The sequence below is a fragment of the Saccoglossus kowalevskii genome, chromosome 12 (assembly GCF_978046115.1).
Source record: "Saccoglossus kowalevskii chromosome 12, keSacKowa6.1, whole genome shotgun sequence".
NCBI classification, from domain to species: Eukaryota; Metazoa; Hemichordata; class Enteropneusta; family Harrimaniidae; genus Saccoglossus; species Saccoglossus kowalevskii.
The window spans coordinates 20,664,899-20,681,206 of record NC_140652.1 but is presented as its reverse complement, the minus strand read 5'-3'; the positions used below and the strand labels follow the sequence as shown (position 1 = coordinate 20,681,206).

General features: G+C 35.0%; 1 protein-coding gene across 1 annotated transcript; it reads right to left on the bottom strand.

The window, feature by feature from the left end:
• Positions 1-1,177: 1,177 nt before the first annotated feature.
• LOC102805034 (NXPE family member 1-like) lies at positions 1,178-8,552 on the bottom strand. The gene is made up of 6 exons (XM_085505954.1): positions 8,534-8,552; positions 8,130-8,194; positions 6,034-6,096; positions 4,242-4,939; positions 3,137-3,183; positions 1,178-2,623 (listed from the first exon to the last, which is right to left on the bottom strand). Exons 1-6 carry the CDS (start codon positions 8,550-8,552, stop codon positions 1,791-1,793), a joined length of 1,725 nt encoding a protein of 574 aa, XP_085362080.1. The 3' UTR covers positions 1,178-1,790.
• Positions 8,553-16,308: the final 7,756 nt, after the last annotated feature.

Below are 16,308 nucleotides of genomic sequence, written 5' to 3'. Positions count from 1 at the left end.
TAATTACGACACCGCGATTATCTGGACTACTACATTTATTTTGTATATCGGTCTTATCAAAGAACCACAAAATGTCAGTACAAAGGATTGGTTCTGCTATTCTAATTAGTCCACCACTGTTCTATCTCCCTTTGTTCTATGTCAAAAATTAACGCTGTTTCGTTAGTCATTACTTTGCACAAAATAACGACAAATGCGCAACCATATCAAGTACGAAGTCTCAGCAAGTAGTGTGAATAGATCTGGTGTCGTGGCCTGGGGTGCGAAAATGAAAGTAGCTTCCCAAGGAAGTAGTTTACACGAACCAGCTCCCTGCACGCACCTAAATCGGGAAAGTAGTGTCACGTGAGTGTATTGGTCGATTGCAAACTCATTTATTTTAGTAAAAACACATCCAGTTGCGTTTTATGTTTGAAAATATTACTCAAACACCTTTTTACCTATCGATTTCTTCGTTCGTTATTTTTTCAAAAAATCTACCCATGCTCGCTGCTAGAATACCCCATTCAGAATTTCCGACCAGAATAAAAAATGCCGACCGGCGCTATGCTATTTGTTCGCAACATAAATGCAAGCAATAGTGCACCATCAAGTAAAGTCTATTGCAAGTACACTAAAACACTTCTTGATACAATTCAAGACAAACAAACTAAACAAGGACAAATGAAGTTGAAATTGTTGGGTCCCACAAGGAAAATAACTCTTAAAGTGATTTAACACAGTATAAGTAAAGAACAGACAACTAAAACAATTTTATTGCTACATACTATAAAGATTTAGACATGCAAATGATTTATTTATAGAATTTAACAATTTTCAAACTTTGGAAAATTTACAATTGTTTGCATACTGGAAAATATTTTCAGTATCACATACAAACATGCCAGTCTTTTGTACCCTAAGCCAAACCTACATATCAAATGAAAATACGAACAACTGGTAGCCTGATTTGGAATCCGTTTATGAATTCTAACAATTATTTTGTTGTCCGTTGCCATGTTAATGGTAAGAATGGATTTGTTGATAACTTTTCCCACATGTAGATGTGAAGAATCTATCAAGTTTGAATAAAGTCGGTTGAGGCTAGCATTTCCAATTACAATGAACTAAAACTTGTATGAAAGCTATTTGAAAACTATTGTTGCATTTTTTACATTTTAAAAGAAATTGCATCAAATTCGCGTTTGTATTCTGTTTAATTTTGAAAAAAAAAACGTATGAAATATGACCAGAATTATCAAGTAGTGTTCTAAAACCGTCACGCATTTTTTAAATCACATTTACAGTCATGAAGTATATTGTGAGTTAAATAATTTGGCTTAAATGAGCCACACAATGTATGCGTTGTCAATGATAATTGCTTAACATAGCCGCAGTCTGTGACAGGTCTTAGGCTATCAAGAATGATCAATATGAAATTACAGATTATTTATTTTCCATATTAAACTTGTTATCCTGCTATCTACTTTAACTTCACTGTTGTCAATTTCAAAGCTATTGACATAAACAAATATTACACTCAATCAATGTTAAGGTAGCGAGAAGGGAAATTTTCACTTTTTTCTTGATTTTTCAAAAATTGATAAAACGGTTACTTTAGACCTTGATACATCACCCCAGGTATACAAAAGATCGAAATTGCAAAATAAGGTTGCTCAAATTAGTGTTTTAAAACACTAGCAGAAAAGACTACAACTGCCGTTTCGTGGATATTTGCATAGTGTTTATCTTTGAAAGGGTTTAAATGATAACACCTTATCTGTATACTCTGTTGTTACACTCGATCAATGTTAATAATACTTCTCGGGGCAAACATTTGAGAGTAGAAGATTTATCTCTTCTTTTACCACGTGTTCAGGCATATGCACAGTCTGCTTCGCAAAGGAGGAATAGTTAAGTTCCCAAACATCAATAAATGTCAACCACAACTCGGATTTAAAGACATTTTTCAATATATCATTGACGCCTCTCAACAAAAAATCGCTATTGCCAAGGTTCTTTTCCCAGCCATCATGTTCCCGCGCATGCGAACCACGAATAATAATCTTTGAACCTGGACATCTTTTTTTATATTCATACAAGTGTTGTTTAATATATCGCAGTCTTTCATCAAATGCAGTCACAGTCCAACGTGTGTAATGAGCCCATGTGCCAAGTACTATTACAGTGTCACACGTTTGAATATTTTCCAAAATCTCGTATTCTAATGGAAAATGTTCTAGTGATAAATTTTGTTTAGTTGAGGCCAACGGGTGGAATAAAAAGAACAGAGTCATACCGTCGATGACAGCTTTTCCCCGCGTCTTCTTGTAAAGGAATTTTTGGATTTTTTTCGGAGTATTTTTATAATGTTCATCCCACGTAACATTATCGCTTGGAATACCAAGTAATTGATATAACTCTATAAACCACTGCCTTGATGTTGAGTCACCAAGAAAATATAACTCACTATATTCATTCAAACACACTCTACTGGACTGTCTGTCAAAACGAGTAGTTTGACAAACCAACGAATGCCAGGTGTTGTTGTTCCAGAAACCAGTAGGCTTGAATTCATCCATATATAATCCGTCACTGCATATTGGAATTTCACTTAATAAAGATTGTAGTCCGAACGATGAGTCTGTTGATAAAGAGCACACCATTGTGAGCATGTGCATGATAAAAAACAAAAGAAAAATTAACATGCATGAAAACAAAACATGATACCAGTTATGATTGTGTTACTTCCCTTGACATTACATATAAATGATAGCGTACAAGTAGCACTACAGTTTTTGTTTACATGTATATCGTTAAACCCTCACGGTTTCTGAACAATACGATTAGTAAACTACAAAATTAACACGCAGATTAGTGATTGATCAGGTAACCCATGTATGTTTAACAGATTTAAACTGTGGATAAGTACAATTCAATATAATATAACACGACCACATGATGTAAGTAGAAAAATGTATATGTATTTCACAGTTGTCTCAGTTCACCAAGTATTATAGAATAATTTAAACACCTTACTTGTTTACATGACTGTCGGGAATGGCGTGTCAACCTAATAGAAGAGCCCCATCAAAATGTAATTTTAACGGGGCAAACTAAAGTGATAAACTAAAGAGATGTATAGTAATCTACTCACTATGTATGATCAAATTACTTGGGTTGCCGTTAATCTTCTGATAGGATCTGTTGATTAATAGTTGAAAATAGAAATCAGCTGAAAGTTGTACAAAGCAAAATTAAGGTTACAATGAAGCCCAATTGCCCATTTTGTCACGCACTTAAATTTTCGCGTGGAGTTTATAATGGAATATGAGTGAAGGAGGTCAATATTCTTGAAAGAGGAACGGTTCTAAATACTTCTCATCTCAAGTTCAAATCAAATCAAGTCAAGTCGTTTGCCTCGGCTTTTAAGTAAATATCCGAGTGGATTAATATGATCATAATTATAAACCAACATTAATGACAGGATATACAGTTCAAGAACACAAAAACACAAATTCACAAAAAACAATAGAGTATAGAGTTCTAAACATGGGTAAACGCATCCTGCTCTGCATTTGTAACCTGAAATATTTTATCCTGAACATCCTGAGTCCTAATCAAATAGTTGTTGTCTGTTAGAAGCCCGAGCTCTTCACAAGTCAATAGGCAAGAACTTATCTGTGATTAGGCGTGTGACAGTGGCATCATAGTTAAGTTTATTACACATGCCAAGTATGAATTTATGCCACAATTATAATATTATTTTGTCAAACACACCACTGATATGGCCCTAGAAAAAATGATGAATATTCGGATAAATCTGATTTAGCTATCTTCATGGAGGATTTCATGGAGTTATATAAACTAACAATTTTCAGTTTATATACAAATAAATTGATTGCAACACACCTGGTGCAATAAATATTAAATACAAATAATAATATATATATAAGCATCCACTCCAATAATTTGTTGCAAGATTTACGAAGTTAAACCAAGACCAGAACTATAGTGCTTTCCATATGACTTGCAGAACATTGTTGTAATCATAATATTATAAGTCAATGCCACTATGAAGCTGTCCTATGATTAATTTCCCTGAAGGCGGATGTTATATATATATTAGGACTGGAAAACTACTTACAGACGCACGGCATAGTGTACAAGTCATCTAAATATGAATTATCGACTGCACTTTGGGTACACAATTAATTTTATCTCATTGGACGGTATATTATATTTCTGGCATATGTAAATACCTGTTAAACATGTCTTCCAGATGTTGCTTATTGTCCAATGATACACTTGCTGTATGAAAAAATTGTAAGTCCCCACATGTCAGATTCACTGGTTTTTCACACAAAATGAGCGTTTTACCAAAATGTAGATTTCTCATGTGTTCACATTGATTTGCCCACGTCCCTTCACGACGCAGGTGACACACACTCGTCTCTTCTAAGCCACCTCTGCTGTAGACACCTTGCCACGTCATTTTTTCCGTTTTTCTGAAAACGTCCATAATGTACAGTGCTGCATCGCGAGTATGAACAAGCTGAATATCAATGAACGCTTCCCCACTCCATGCAGCGAAGAAGTATATACTGTATGTACCGTTGTCATAATCAACTACTTTGCCCATTACACTGGATTTGAGATTTGGATTTAACATCATTGGTTTCCATATATCACCACCAAGAACGCGTTGCCTTCCGTTATCATCTTTGGCATCTATCATGATGTGTATGTGATCAGCAAAGTGGTAATTTGAGATATTTCCTCTGATGCGAAATAAAGAGTTTTTAGCGCTAGTCATTCCCATACTTCCTAGTTCACCCAAGGTAATATTCCATGAAGGATGTTTTAATGCCATTATGTTGCTCGCATCGTTTACAGGGAAACGCCATATTTGGAAATTTGTTTTTGCTGAAAGCGCTTTCAGATTCATGGTCGATAGGTGCTGCAAATGAGAATTACAGACAATAGGTTCATTTCTGTTATATATTATTTTTTATAAAAAATTATTAGTACATTAAATAGACATTATTATATAAAAGTTTAACATTACAGCATCAGCTACACAGTAACATTACAAATGGACTATAAATAGCTTTGTATATTTACTGCTTGAAGTATATAACAAGTATGTAAACATTCATTATTGACGAGGTTTATCAAACGCTTAAATTGTAATCTTCTAAAAAAACCTCTGTCTTATCCACTGAAATTTAATTTTTGTGGCGCAATTTGCAGATCATGGGGTATACATTCATAATGTGCCATTTTAAGAAACAACACTCGCCACAACAATTACCGCGTCTACCGTCAATGTTCATTCGTTACCAGTGTCACTGCGAAATTATCGGTAACTCACAATAACAGATTTGGCGTGGTGGGAGACTGTCAACGCAACGTGCCAATGATATACATTACAGTATAACAGACACATCGATGTGCTAGATTAGTATGGACCTTCAAATCAGTGCTCTAAATTCGTTGTTTTAATTGACCAATAAATACACACGATTAGTAGAGATATGTTCATCTAAATTTGAGCTAGAGTGTGTGCTCGGCAAGAAACATATTGTTGAAAAGGTGGTGTCAAAACTAAACCAATGAATCAGAAAACTGAGTAAGTAAACATTTAATGGGCCTATGGAATAATGCTTAAATTTTAGCTTCACGAATGAAAAATTAAATACAGCAGTTGAAAGAAAAAGAACACATATGCGAAGGGAAGTTCAAATTTAAGCCTTGCAAGTAAAGTTGTTGAATGCAGCAGTTCAACGATACAGTACATACATATGAGTAGGGATGCTTCAATTTAAGACTCAGTAAAATGTTGAATACAGGCAGGCGAAGTACAAAGTTTGCATTTGAATGAAGACTTAAAGTCAAGCTAATCTATATTATGCATGTCAATATGCATTTTCGAAGGAACACTAGAAATAATCATGATGAGGATAGGAAAAAGATATAGAACACATTTAAAACTAATTAACGATTAAACAAGAATACAGGCTGTTGATATAGCTGTTATAACGGGGTAAAAACTGTCTGAATCTTAATGTCTAATTGTCTCCCATTTGAAATAGAAATTGCATGGTACATTGTGATCTGGGTGACTTTGCTTTACCTTCGATTTGTATGGTGAAATGGTTGGGAACTTACAACTGCCAATCGGTGTGATGCATATTGTGACGACATGGTATATCTGTACGGAATACTCGATTGACTAGGATAGAATAACATTTGTGACCTTCGTGAGTTGATATAAGATAAGCAGGTTAAAGTCTTGCTACACACCTGGTGTTTTTCAGTCAATTAAGTATGTTTATAGTGTGATAATTTACTAGTTATTATGGCTTCGTTTGATCTAGAAGTTGAACGATGGCGGACAATTATATTGAAAGCCTATATATATTATAATATCTTATATCTATTGTCAATGAGATCACGCACATAGTTGATTACGGGGAACGATAACGCACACATCACAGTAAAATTCTCAGTGAACTTTAACTTACAAGTAGTTGCATAAAAGAAAGAAAAGAAAGAAATTAAATGGGCTTACATGTATCATTACAAACGTAACTATACAAACAATTCCAATAATGAAAGGCACCATCATCTAAAAAAAATATATCTGATATAACAGGTAAAATAACATTCAATTCACAGTACATACAGTCTGTGTACATGCACTGTTGTTCTGGCCATACAATTCGTTATTAAACAGCTTGGTCTCTCAAACATGACAGTACTGTACCGTTCTCGTGACAATAGTACACTATTTACACTTTGTTTACACCGATCGCAGCTAATCTGAAGTTTCCCGTACATAATTGTTATGTGTGCAGATCAAACATACAATTTGGATGCAAAAGCTCTGGTCGTTGCCTGACAGAAACAAACCAATAATCTCACGAAAATCCGTGACGAGCAATGCTGAATTCGTTATCGTGCAAATAGTGCACTAGCGACATTAAATAAATCAGCTGCCAGTACCAGTGTACTGGCAATGATGGTTATCATTATCGTCTGTGTGTAGTAGAGGAGACTATTTTAAGATATTCACATTTGTGTACAGTTGGTATTTTTATCACACACTGACTGCGGTGACACCAGTGTTTTAGTAGTAAATGCAAGTAATGGTCGCAATAAAAGTCATAACAGTGATGTCGATCGCCACAATGGTGACAAGCTTTGAGATGATAGTCAAACATGTTGATAGCAGCCGCTATAAGCCCTGCAATTTTTCATTTTGTGGAATAAAATTCGTTCTCGAAGGAACTTCGTGTATTTACTTATATTCAAATATAAAACCTAGAGAGTGTTTTGCGTATGTCAACAAGTGTACTGAGCTCCTCTAAGGCTCTTATTGCAATGGCGTAACCAATTTGTATGCAATTAAAAATATTTCGCCCGCCATATTGTTTTTCCCCTGGACAGATGAAAATGCCAAGTCTCTAATGTATCACAAATATGGCACCGAAACTCTGAACAATAGTTGTTTTTTTAAGTTGATGTTCTAAAGAAATGCGCACGCTCTTAGTTATACGTGGTAACGGAAATGTTAGAAAATGAACGTTGAATCGGTGGGAGTGATCGGTTTTAACAACAACAACATCACCTGTAATTGAATAAACGACGCCATATTGTGAACTTACCTTTGGTATGGCACGACGTCCCATTGTTTCTTCTGAAAAATGTATCAATCAGCTATATATATTGTAGCAATGCTTACATAACTAGTGGTTTAATGGCGCGTCCGGTTTGCCTACAGTCTGTTTAAAATAAAATAACTGACATCATATTTAGTAAAAGCACGTAACACGTCAACCCTCATCTATTGCGAGGTAAAGCAAAGTCCAAGTGTTTCCTAGTGACGAATGAACACGATGTGTATTCGTATGTTTCCGGTCAGGTCAAAGCACGATTCTTGCATAAAGCGGCAGTGAGGGCACTGATTCCCGATGCTAGCTAAACTCAAAATTACTCACTAACAGACCGCAATCACTTTACCACGCACATCTTTACGTGTGTCTCAACTTGCGTTTCAGCATCACTCTATGTGATTAGCACCGGGTAGTTACAGATTTTAGCCACTTGCATTGTGGCATTTATTGGTGGATAGCTTGACTCAATACAACCAAAACCAGACTACCTAGAACACTGTTTAATGGTGCCGATTTCCCTACGGCGTTAAAAACCCCTACGGACGCTTAACACACGATATTGCCAAATTAAATTATGCAAAGGAGATCTTGCTTTTTTCACAATTTCGACCAGATAACATTTATATGGGAACATCCAAGATGGCGTCGAGTAACAATGAAGAACAGCTCAGTGACATACAGGTAAAGTTTCACAGTATGGAAGACAAACTAGCCGGACTGGACAAAAGCATGGCTTTCCTGAATTCTTTCTATGAAGATTATAAAAAAAATGTAGTGCCTAATGGACAAAAATGCGTCTATAAGAAAACAGCTCTCTGAAACAAACAGTACAACCGCAGAAATAATATTGTGAAGCGGCGTTCTAGTGGACAAACGCATGGATAAAGACGACATTGTTTTGAAAATCTATGTCAGTCACCGGCTTCCATCCCCAAGGAATGGAAACAATGAAGAACCCCCACCCCCCAAATATAATTGCCAGATTTCCATGTAGAACTGTACGTAATAATATTTACAAATCCGTCTTCCATAGATGAGACGCCAATTATTATCTCAAATAAAAGTAGGAAAAGAACAATATTTTCACGAAACTATAACGAGTCCATAATATGTTTATTAAAACTCACCAGAGGGAAATCCGTGATCGATGCTGCTTTTTCAAGAATTAATGTCGTAAACCATATATAGCTGTGGGCAATATGACATGTGAATTAGTGTGTCTTTGATTTGCTGGTGACGTATTTATTTTCTATTATACAGTAATTGGGTTACAGCAACTACTCAATCATTGGATGTGTATTGGCCACATGGAACGTATCTGTTAATATGTCTAACACCAATGTTGTAGAATTTGAAGCAGACGGCTGTCTTTCAAAACAAATGAAAAATTTAAGTTGAAGTTTTTTTACAAGTATTTTGATGTTGTATAAACCATAGCTCGTTTCGTGTAATTTATAACTTAGAAAGAATTCAATATATATCATGCCATACGTGGCCAAATCTCTCAGTATTGGGTATCCACTTTATTTAAACACAGCAATGCATTGCACCAAATATTGGGCAAAACTTTCAAATCAAACTGCCCAAGAAAGTGTTACGATATGCTTTACATTACCAACATAACTGGGGGTTAGATTAAAGTCAGCCTCGGTAAGGTAAAAACATGCTCATATTAGGTAATCTTGGTCATGCCTGGTGTAAATAAAATATGTAAATATAGGTTATTAACTTTAATCGTTATTTATACTTAAAATGTCACTGAGAAAGTGTGCAGCATGATTTAGTTATTCATTTATTCACAAACTATTTGTACATGTTTTTTCACTGTTTCTGTCATTGGTTATGTAAAGTGAAAAAAACTATGTTGTGGAACAATCAGATTGTCTATGTTTGCTTTGTGACTCAATTGAGGTAACAGACGAGTATCATATTTTATTGATTGGTACTATTGTTTCTCATCTTAGAAGAAATTACATCCCGTTCTTGTGCACCAATGCTCAAACTAAACAAAATTCAAACGAGAACTTGATGTCCTCAAAATATAGTATATGTACTATGTAGTTCAATGATTTGTTAATTCTGTGATATTTATTCTCAGTATGTATGTTTGGGCAGATCGCATTGAAGCAATGTATGAAACAATATACAATCTCTAGTCATATTGTTTACTGGAAGGAAATGGCTGCCACGAGAATTTAGTACAGGATGGGGAACCAAATCCAGAAACAAATAAATCTTTTTGCCTCCGTTTTCGCTCTGGTGGGAGTTTAATAAACATACCATCAATTTGTAATTGTATCGATGGTGTGATATGAGTAAATATAGTACTTTTATTTGTGGTACTATTTAACATCATCAATTTCTGGTACGCAAGTCTATTTTTGGTCCATAGCTTTTCTAGGTCGATTAATCCAAACAACTATAAATAATAACTTCAAGAACACAAAATGTACCATGAATTACTAAAATTCCATCACAAAACTAAAAGACCGACACATCAGCAACAACGTGGACAACGAGTTTTTGTCAAGTAGGGAGTTTCATGTCAATAATCATTAAATCAAATAACCCTGTTGATAAAGATTGTAGCCCACTTAAGTCCAGAATTACAAATTTGATTACGTAAAATTTACCATGGTCTGATACAAAATATATTAGCCAATTATTTCAAGAAAATTCGTTCTTGTAAGACATGCATTACTGAATTGCTACAGTTGAAAAGAGACCAACATTATAAAAAAATATACAGATAAAAGTATTGTCTAATAAGTTGGAAATCGTCAAATGAAAGCTTTATAACTGACTATACACTGAGCCTGTGGCACAACTTGTGGTTTTGACGGGAGGGGCAGTTCTCACAGAGACAAATGTCTCAGTGATGGTTGTTTATACTATAGCAGTGACGGTAAAGATGGCGACAACGTTCTTGGCAAAGGTGGTAGAAATATAAAGATGATGAGTGATGATCCCTAGGATGGCGATAATGATAATGCTGATACTGATGATGATAATAATGACGATAGTGATAGCAGTATTATTGTTTACAATTATAGTGATCATATTTGTGATAATGTTGGCGGAGTGCCTCGTCAGTGTTGGTGTTAATGGTAGTATTCGCATGTAATGCAATATTGACGGCCACATTACTAGTACTGGTTGTGATGACAGTTTACTCAATATTTGTAGTAATTTTGGCGATGGCAGTCACAATAGTATTGTTCATTAATGGTAAAGGTTGTTATGGCAACAATGACAAATGTTCAAGCCATCAGTTGACAACTGAGTCGGGCTTAATGGAATAAAATGCATTATTAGAAAATAAGCGAATTGTAAATATCTCTCGTATGGTACGAAATGTCATTGTTGTTTCAGAGAAATAAAAAAAGTAGTCGATTGAGTGTATATTGTAGCAATGCTCGCACTACAACGCGTCGCCAACGCGTCGCTTATAGTCCGGTTACAGTCCTTTAATATAATTTATAGCAAAATATTTATTATGACTGGCATTTAAAATGTTAATCTTCAGATTTTACAGATCAAAGTCCGTGTGTACCAAGTGACAAATAAATTAGAAGTGCACTGTCAATATGCTTTCGACAAGAGTATGGTGGTTTAGACAAATTATTATTACATCCTTTTCTATTATTATTCATCACATATAGGCCACGCTGCATTGACTATGCAACCCATGTCGGCCATTTGAATAAGCACTATATCTCTTGGCTTTTTGTGATCAGAATTTGGTTTGAGAGTGAGCTACATTTTCTAATGTGGCGCTCAATGCTTGGCCTAATGTGCGCGAAATAGCCTTTCGGAATCGGCTGCTTTTACATTGACGTGCTCTCTCATTTGTCCACCATTTTGGCGAATAAGCCCAATATATCTATTTTTCAATACACTATTTCGGCCCGATTGTAGGCGAATCAGCACTTTTTGTGCAGCTTTTGTTAAGCTGAATGCAAACAATATCGTTTTGTGCCGTGAATATATCCATCCTCTAAAGCATCAGTGTCCGTATGCTGCGTTTCTCGGATATATTATACTGGATTCTCGTTTTTGTTCGCATACATGATTTTAATGTTTGGATTGGCACGGAAGTGACACTGCTCTTTCACAGAAGCCTGAAACTTATAGTCAAAATAGGCAGTTTGGGGCGTCCGAAACTATCTTTCTATTGTAGACAATAGCATCAATATTAATAATCTATGTCGTAATCGTATTTCTTCCCACGACCAGAAACGGGACAAATATTCATCATAGGGAATATGTAGTTGTTGTACATTAAATAGAGTAAAAGTTGAATTTTATTTCTGCACAATATGCCCCTTATGCGGAATATAATGTTTATATATCTACCCGAATAATTTTACCATAGCCCCTACATTTCACACATTTCTAACACTGTACGAGGCAGAAAATATGCATTTATTATTAATGTGTATATTGTAATAAAACGTCCATATATTTCAAAACTACCTTTAATGGTGCGTGTTTTAAAATGATGTGGATGTTTTGAAATATGCGTGTTTAAATTGATCTTTTTGTATTTTCAAAACATCATGACTGTGCGATTTAAATTCTTTCATAATATACGATGTGAGTATAAAAATAACACGTAATATTTTTAAAATGGGCCTCAGAATAACAAAAATGAAGTGTGAAAAAAAAAAACGCGTGCATTATCCTAATTACACACGCGAGGGCCCTATCTTTAAAGGATTTACTGGTGTGTGTATGTGTGTGTGTGTGTAAAAAAACAAACGCGTGCGTTAACCTATTCACGCATGTGGGGGCGCTGTATCCAGCGGTAGCCATTTAACGAGTGGGGTACTTTTATATGTGAATATTCTATGATGTCAAAGTAGGTAAGAATGTGTCGAACACGAACGTTTCATTTGAATTGACGAATACGCTGCTGTCACATAATCATCGGTCCTTGCGTAGCATTACATGTGTTGCACGTTGACCCATATATAGAGGAAATCTTTCTTGAAAGTGATTACAACCCCCAGAAAAGCGTCCGTCTCTTTTTTTATAGTACTACTCAGAATAATATTTCCCTTATTTCATGGTTTAAGTACACGACATTACACTCTACGTAGGATAAACAACTCATACTACGATTGGTGCATTAACCAATTCATATTTCCGCACATTAAGAAACTTTTACTTCTGAAGGCCACACTCTGGCCCTTCAAATATGTATTAAAGGGAGACAGAATATAACCATCAAAAATTAAAAGAAAAAATGTTTTAATCCATCTATCTTTGCTGTTCATCACATCACATCACAAATGGTAGTATTTCATTGAACGTGAATAAAAACAGTAGCAGCAGATATTGTACACTAAAGTCAGCAAAGCCATTTATTTTAAACAAAATATTTAAAAAAACATTTAGTTGCGAAATCACGTGGCCAACATAAATTGAGTTGAAAACTGAGGACAACTGAGGCTTCAGTAAAAAAAACTATTTTCTGTTTAGAAGAAGTTCAATATAGCAGTCAACCACGTGACCACGTGACCAACCAACCAATTATCAAACTTGCTTTACACATAGATGCTGGAAAACAACTTTCGTAAATATGTTCAGTGGTTTTAAAGAAAAACACTTTTAGCCATGTTTTGACGTTTTTTTTGGGGGGTGACGTCACACGACCACTAATGTTTTTATTAGTGAAATAAGTAGCCAATACCCCCAATAAAGCTACAACGATACATTCAAAATGCCTAGGGCTTGAAAAGGGGGCAAAATGCCGACTTCCGGCTTAAATTCAATTCAAAATGGCTACCGAACCAATTGATAAATCACAAGTCTGAAAGTCAGGTAAACCAAGCCAAACCATTCCGTTCAGCGACTTTTGCAAGTAAAACTGGACCAAGAAGTGTATAAGTATGTAACTGAATAAATCGTCATCGTTCAGAGGAGATAACACTGTTAGCTAAAACTTATAAAAGTAAAACTGCGGTAAGGGGTATAATGAATGCGGCCTTTCGGGAAGGACGTAAACCAAGATTTCGTGATGGTAAATTATATATTGATGGACACTCGGACAAGTAGAAAACCTCAGGTTTTTTTGACGCAACAAATTCACCGATGTGATGTACTAATTGATATCCTTTAAATAGTTATTATGAACTGGGCAATGAATCCAAATTTGTTTCATACCTTTCCCTTACGACCTTTTTCTCTTTGATAGATGATCAAACTCTTTAATATATAACAGAACACACTTTTTGAGGGTCCATTGGAACAATTATATTTATTAATATCTATATCTATATTCACATATTATCTTGAGCACATATGCTGCATTTTTTTTTGCAAATTGTAATAACAAAACGAGTCGATTTTTTTTCGTGTTTAATCGTTTTTGTTGTACCCATTTGTTTTTGTATATCGTGTTTTAAATGTCAATGGTCAAATATCTCTCAATGTAAAGGTATTAGAGAAAAACAAAAAAAAAAGTTTTTAAATATGTGCGTAGGCAAAAAGCAGATATTATCTTATTACAGGAAACGTATTGTAATCAGTGTATTGAAAATAGATTGAAATCTGATTGGGAGAAAGAACTATTTCTTTTCACATGGTACAGCCCACAGTGCTGGTACAGCTATAATGCTTAAAAAGAATGATGATCTGAAGATCGGTAGACTGGTTAAGGACGTGCAAGGTAGATATGTTATTTTTGAACTTTGTAAGGGTAATTATTCATTTTTCATCGCTAATGTATATGCCCCAAACGGTAGTAGAGAACAAGGAATATTCTACACGTCTTTCAATTCTATATTGAGCCAGAATTTCCCGCACTCAAATGTAATCATTGCAGGTGATTTTAACGTTCCCCGTGACCCAATTATTGATAAACGTGAACATTCTTTGAACATTAAAGGTCCGGCTAGGAAAGCAGTCCACACTCTTATGAATAATTTAAAATTTATTGACGTATACAGACAGCTAAATCCAACAAACTTTCGTTTTACATGGAGACGGGGAAATTCTGGTTCAAGGATAGATTATTTTTTGATACCAGATCGTTTGCTTAATCTCGTTAAGAACTGTGACATTGTCACCAGTATTCGTACAGATCATAGTATGGTTACAATTACATTTGATACCCTCGACACCTCAAGAGGGCCTGGTTTTTGGAAATTTAACCGCAGCTTTCTGACTGATGAAAACTTTGTTGAAGAAATGAAAGCCCTGATATCTGATGTATTGAAAGAGAGCCAAGGTTTAGCATATAATGCTCAGCACAATTTTGAATATTTGAAAATTAGAGAAAAAAGAATACTTTATAGTAATAACAAGAAAAAAAACAGCTCCTCAGTTTGGAAAATGATCTGAACAAAAAACTTCACAGACTGGAAGAGCAGATCGATGAAATTCTGTACGAAAATATATCTCTCAGAACAGATAAATGGGTATATAATTCGTTCGCGCGTTATTTTGTACCAACAAAGAGAAAAAAGTAATAATTTACTCTGAATCTAGAAAAACGTAATTATAATAAGAAATCTGTTTCAAAACTTAATCATTAAGGTAAAGAAACCACAGACCCCAGAAAAATCATGACAATTTTTCATCAAATTCAGAAGTTAATTTGGACAGTTATGATAACTTCCTAAATGTATCTTTTATTCCGACTCTAAATACTAAGAAACTTAATTTGTGTGAAGATGAAATCACTAAAACGGAATTGTTAGAGGCTTTAAAAATACTCATAAAAATAAAACTCCTGGCAGTGATGGTATTCCACCAGAGTTCTATCTTTTCTTTTAGGAAGATCTTGGCGACTCGATCCTAAATTCGTTAAATTATGCATTTAATGGCTCTTTCTCCGTTACACAAAGACCGGCTGTAGTAACCCTACTACCAAAACCTGAAAAAGACCTACTTCAGATTAGGAACTTGTGGCCTATCTCATTATTGAACACAGATTATAATTAGCAAGTCGTTGCATGGCTAATACAATCGCAAATGTCTCGCCATATAATATCCATGAGGATCAGTCGGCTTTCATTAAGGGTAGGCGGATCACAGACAACATTCGTTTATTAAGTGACATTATTGAATGATGTGAAGAAACCGGAAACAAAGGTGCACTACTGTTTTTAGATTATGCAAAAGCCTTCGACTCGTTAGAGTGGTCCTTTCTTTTAAGAGCCTTACAACTTTTTTTCATTTTGGCCCGTCATTAATTAGATGGGTTAAGAATTTTTGTACAAATATCCAAAGTTGTGTAATCAATAGGGGTACCAGCCCTGGGTGGTTTAATCTGCATAAAGGTGTAAGACAGGGATGCCCCCTGTCAACTGCACTTTTTATCATTTCGATCGAGTTATTAGCTATCCATATTAGAAATAACGATCTTGTTAAAGGTATTATTTTACCCTCTAATAATCAACAAAAATACTCTGCTTATGCTGATGATACAACACTGATTCTTAGAGATAGTTCTTCCATTAAAGTTTCTCTTAAGATTTTGTCAATTTGTTCTAAGTTTAGCGCTTAGCTTAGATAAAACTTGTACTTCTTGAAAGGGGTATGGGAGCTTCCACGGGGCCTATTACTAACAAATAATCCGGTAAGAGTCCTAGGTGCTTATTTGGGCCATAATAAAGTTGAAAATGAAATTAAACTAAATTCT